The following is a 5,000-nucleotide window of genomic DNA, read 5'->3' as shown; positions in this document are numbered from 1 at the left end:
GTAGCTCCTTAGACCCCTCCCCCTCCTCCAGGTATAAAGGGCCTCCCCAGAGATCCCCACAGAAGCTCCTGCTCCTCCGTAGTCCACGTCGATCCTCCAGACCGAGGAAGAGATCTGTGGAATCCTGGAGCCAGTGGAGCACACAGCAGCAGCTCTGCTCAACCTCAGCGCCAACATGTTGTACCTGGAGACCGGGCCCAGCACCACGTCCTACAGCGAGGTAAGACCGGGGCCGGGGCCGGGACCGGGGCCTGGATCGGGGCCGGGGCCGGGGCCGGGGCCTGGACCGGGGCATGGACCGGGGCCTGGACCGGGGCCGGGGCCGAGGCCTGGACCTCAGATTGTGCTTAGACTCTGAACCAGAGAAGAAGAGTTTTAAATCCTGCTGGAGAACCAGAACCCTGAACGGCCTCCGGTCCGAGTCAGGGGGTCTGATTTATTATTATTCATCTGATTCATATGTTCTGATTGTTAGTTTATTTATTGGTTTCTGATCGTTGTTGAAGGAGAAAATCTGATTTATTGGTTTCTGACTTTCTGGTTTTGATTTTTCCGCCGTGAGAAGTCTTTGTTCCTTTGAAGGAAAAGATATGAAATAAAAAGAAAAGCATGAAATCATCTCAATGTAAGTTATTGTAATGATGAGATCAATAATGTTGTGATTTAGTGATTTAGTGATGAGGAACTTTTAGAAGGATTTTTTCATTTGTGTCTTTTTTGAGACGTCTGACTCTTCTGATCTTTCAAGAATAAACTATAAACAATAAATCAATAAAGAGAGCATCAATCTGCAGGAAGTTCAATCAATCAATCAATCAATCAATCAATCAATCAATCCGTTGTGATTCTTTGGTTTCATTGAGCTGCTGAGATTTTGGATTCATTTTTTTTGCCTCCTTTGAATCCAAACAGCTTTACGGTATTGAATTGTGATTTGAGTGACAGGCCGTCTTCCTCCTCCTCCTCCTCCTCCTCCTCCTCCTCCTCCTCCTCCTCCTCCTCTTCGTCTTGGTCCCTGAACTCTTCCTCGTCTTGTTTTCACTCGGCGCGTCTGAAGCGCTGAGAGATTGCAGGTTGCAGATAGCAGGTGTGTCAGGTCCCTGTCTTTTAAGTTGTTGAGGGGGGGTCTTTAAGTGGTGTCGGGTTCCCCCTCACCCCCCCTCACCCCCCCTCACCCCCCCGGTCCCCCCACAGTCTCATGGGAGCCGCTGCTGTTTAGTCCTGGATCCTAATTGCTTTAATGGCGTGTTGATGTAGATACAATCACCTCCCCAGCAGGGATAAGGTGTAGGTAGACCCCCACCCAGACCCCCGACTGCCCCACCCCCACCCAGACTACCTACATCCACCCCCGAGCCAGACCCCCCACCCGTGTTGTCACTCATCAGCCGCCATGCCGTGGAGGCCCAACACGGAGCTCCAGAGACCCTCCCGGCCCTCCGACAACATGGTCTATGTGACCCCCCCAACGTGGTCTGGGTTCAGAGATGGACTTTTATCCGGACTGTGTGGTTCTGATCCGGAGACCTGAGGATGTTTTAACAATAATTTATCCTCTGCAGATTGCTTCTCGATTCTTAAAACATAGTTTCAAAGTTTCTTTAAAGAGAATTTTCCAAAAGTCTGATTACCGCGTGTCCCTGAATGCAGCGTGGGTTTGTCAACAGGAGAAATCAGAGACTTCCACCCCATTAGACATGAAGACGTGATGAGTTCAGGGTCCTCTTTCATATTTAATAGGCTGTAATGCTGCTGTCTGTCTTTATCATGAGAATCCACCTGGTTAAGTGGTGGGGGGGCGACATATGAACATATATATATATATATATATATACAGGTAAATCAAAAAATATATAAAGATATATATATATATATCTGTATTTTAGGCCCTTTATTGTAACATGTTATCATTGTTTAACCAGATTTAGTTCTGAACTAAATGGATTCATTTTAAATAACACTCCTCCTCCTCTTCTTCCTCCTCCTCCTCTTCCTCCTCCTCTTCTTCCTCCTCCTCCTCTTCTTCCTTCTACTCCTCCTCCTCCTCTTCTTCCTCCTCCTCTTCCTCCTCCTCTTCTTCCTCCTCCTCCTCTTCTTCCTCCTACTCCTCTTCTTCCTCCTCCTCCTCTTCTTCCTCCTACTCCTCTTCCTCCTCTTCCTCCTCCTCCTGCCCCTCCTCCTCCTCCTTCTCTTCTTCCTCCTGCTCCTCTTCCTCCTCCCCCTCTTCCTCCTCTTCTTCCTCCTCCTCCTTCTCCTCTTCCTCCTCCTCCTCTTCCTCCTCTTCTTCCTGCCCCTCCTCCTCCTCCTCTCCCTCCTCCTCCTCCTCCTCCTCCTCCTCCTGCTCCCTCCTCCTCCTCCTGCTCCCCCTCCCTCCCCCTCTTCCTCCTCCTCCTCCTCTTCCTCCTCTCCCTCCCCCTCCTCCTCCCCCTCCCCCTCTTCCCTCCTCCCCCTCCTCCTCCTCCTCCTCCCCCTCCCCCTCCTCATCCTCCTCCTCTCCCCCCTCCTCCTCCTCTCCCTCCTCCTCCCCCTCTACCTCCTCCTCCTCCCCCTCCTCCTCTTCCCCCCCTCCTCCTCCTCCCCCTCTTCCCCCTCCTCCTCCTCCTCCCCCTCCTCCTCCTCTTCCTCCTCCTCCTCCTCCCCCTCCCCCTCCTCATCCTCCTCCTCCTCCCCCTCCCCCTCTCCCTCCTCCTCCTCCTCCTCCCCCTCTCCCTCCTCCTCCTCCTCCTCCTCTCCCTCCTCCCCCTCCCCCTCTCCCTCCTCCTCCTCCTCCTCCTCCCCCTCCTCCTCCTCCTCTTCCCCCTCCTCCTCCTCCTCCCCCTCCTCCTCCTCTCCCTCCTCCTCTTCCCCCTCCTCCTCCCCCTCCCCCTCCTCCTCCTCCTCCTCCTCCCCCTCCTCTCCCTCCTCCTCTTCCCCCTCCCCCTCCCCCTCCTCCTCCTCCTCCTCTTCCCCCTCCTCCTCCTCCTCCCCCTCCTCCTCCTCTCCCTCCTCCTCTTCCCCCTCCTCCTCCCCCTCCCCCTCTTCCTCCTCCTCCTCTCCCTCCTCCCCCTCCCCCTCCCCCTCCTCCTCTCCCTCCTCCTCCCCCTCTCCCTCCTCCCCCTCCCCCTCTCCCTCCTCCTCCCCCTCCCTCCCCCTCTTCCTCCTCCTCCTCCTCTTCCTCCTCTCCCTCCCCCTCCTCCTCTTCCCTCCTCCCCCTCCTCCTCCTCCCCCTCCCCCTCCCCCTCCTCATCCTCCTCCTCTCCCCCCTCCTCCTCCTCTCCCTCCTCCTCCCCCTCTCCCTCCTCCTCCTCCTCCTCCTCCTCCTCCCCCTCTCCCTCCTCCTCCTCCTCCCCCTCCTCCTCCTCCTCCTCCCCCTCCCCCTCTCCCTCCTCCTCCTCCTCTCCCTCCTCCCCTCCCCCCTCTCCCTCTCCCTCTCTCTCCTCTCCCTCCCCTCCTCCTCCTCCTCCTCCTCCTCCTCCTCCCCCTCCCCCTCCTCCTCCTCCTCTCCCTCCTCCTCCCCCTCCCCCTCTCCCTCCTCCTCCTCCTCCTCCTCCCCCTCTCCCTCCTCTTCCTCCTCCCCCTCCTCCTCCTCCTCCTCCTCCTCCTCCCCCTCCCCCTCTCCCTCCTCCTCTCCCTCCTCCTCCTCTCTCTTTCCTCTCACCCTCATCCTCTTCCTCCCCTCCTCCTCCTCCTCTCCCTCCTCCCCCTCCCCCTCTCCCTCCTCCTCCTCCTCCCCCTCCTCCTCCCCCTCCCCCTCTCCCTCCTCCTCCTCCTCCTCCCCCTCCCCCCTCTCCCTCCTCCCCCTCTCCCTCCTCCCCCTCCCCCTCTCCCTCCTCCTCCTCCTCCCCCTCCTCCTCCTCCTCCTCCTCCCCCTCCCCCTCCTCCTCAGTCCCAGTACACCAACCTGGGTCTCCTGAACAGCATGGACCAGAGCATCCAGAACGGGTCCACGTCCACGAGTCCGTACACCAGCGATCACGCTCAGAGCGCCGCGGCGTCCGCGTCTCCGTACGCTCAGCCGAGCTCCACCTTCGACGCGCTGTCGCCTTCGCCGGCCATCCCGTCCAACACCGACTACGCCGGGTCGCACGCCTTCGACGTGTCCTTCCAGCAGTCCAGCACGGCCAAGTCCGCCACGTGGACGGTAAGCGAGGGGCGGGGCCTGCGCACACTGCGTGCTTTGTGATTGGTCAGAAGGTCTGCGTTGAACTGATATATAAAACAGGTCAGTGAACGCCCCTCAAGTGACTCTTAAAGAGTCTCAAGGAGACCCCTAAGGGTCCTCACTAGGACACTAGTCCTCCTTTAGTTCATGCTGCATCCTTTACTAGAAAACATGGCCGTCTGACCTCCTTTAAAGGAACCAGGAGAAACAGGAAGCATCTTCACCTCCTTTAAAGGAAAGTGAAGCAAAGTAATGGAGCGTCCCAACTGTGGGATGGTGACATTTACTCACTTCCCACAGCGCCTCATCCAGGTGTGTGAGGAGTAACCGTGACAACGCCCACATGACGCAAGACTGGTTGGATGGGTCTGACTCCTCGTGGATTATTGCCACACAGTTCTTTATTCTCCTCGTGTTATGACTCCATGGTAAAGTTTGGAAGAAGATCAACTTTAATACTTAAAGATGAAAAAACAACAATGAGAGCCAAAAAGAAAAATAGCAAACATCAAAACAAATCTGTGCAAAATTAACATTTATGATATTATGAACTACGTGGAATAACTATTAGAAACAATATACAACATCTGTGTGTTTATTATCTGGATATCATGAAGACTTCTGGTCTTCTGTGTTGGAGGAACTGGTTTCTAAGATCCTCTAGACAAACTTCATGAAGGACCCCTCAAAGATCCATGATGGGAGCTGCTGGACAAATACCGGTCTGGTGGACTTGTGGTCTGGTGGACTGGTGGTCTGGTGGACTTGTGGTCTGGTGGACTGGTGGTCTGGTGGTCTGGTGGACTTGTGGTCTGGTGGACTTGTGGTCTGGTGGACTTGTGGTCTGGTGGACTTGTGG

The 5,000-nt window shown here is 56.0% G+C and overlaps 1 protein-coding gene across 2 annotated transcripts in view; it reads left to right on the top strand.

Annotated features, from left to right (window-relative positions):
* Window positions 1–51: 51 nt before the first annotated feature.
* Window positions 52–5,000, top strand: part of tp63 (tumor protein p63) — a 24,230-nt gene continuing 19,281 nt past the window's right edge. For both annotated transcript variants that reach the window (XM_034531009.1, XM_034531010.1), the window contains exons 1-2: window positions 52–220; window positions 3,866–4,120. In XM_034531009.1, coding sequence (XP_034386900.1) covers window positions 176–220; window positions 3,866–4,120 — 300 coding nt within the window. In that variant the 5' untranslated portion in view covers window positions 52–175. The remainder of the gene's footprint in view (window positions 221–3,865; window positions 4,121–5,000) is intronic.

Source organism: Cyclopterus lumpus, chromosome 4 (genome assembly GCF_009769545.1).
Source record: "Cyclopterus lumpus isolate fCycLum1 chromosome 4, fCycLum1.pri, whole genome shotgun sequence".
Lineage (NCBI taxonomy): Eukaryota > Metazoa > Chordata > Actinopteri > Perciformes > Cyclopteridae > Cyclopterus > Cyclopterus lumpus.
This window is presented reverse-complemented; position numbering and strand designations above follow the sequence as displayed.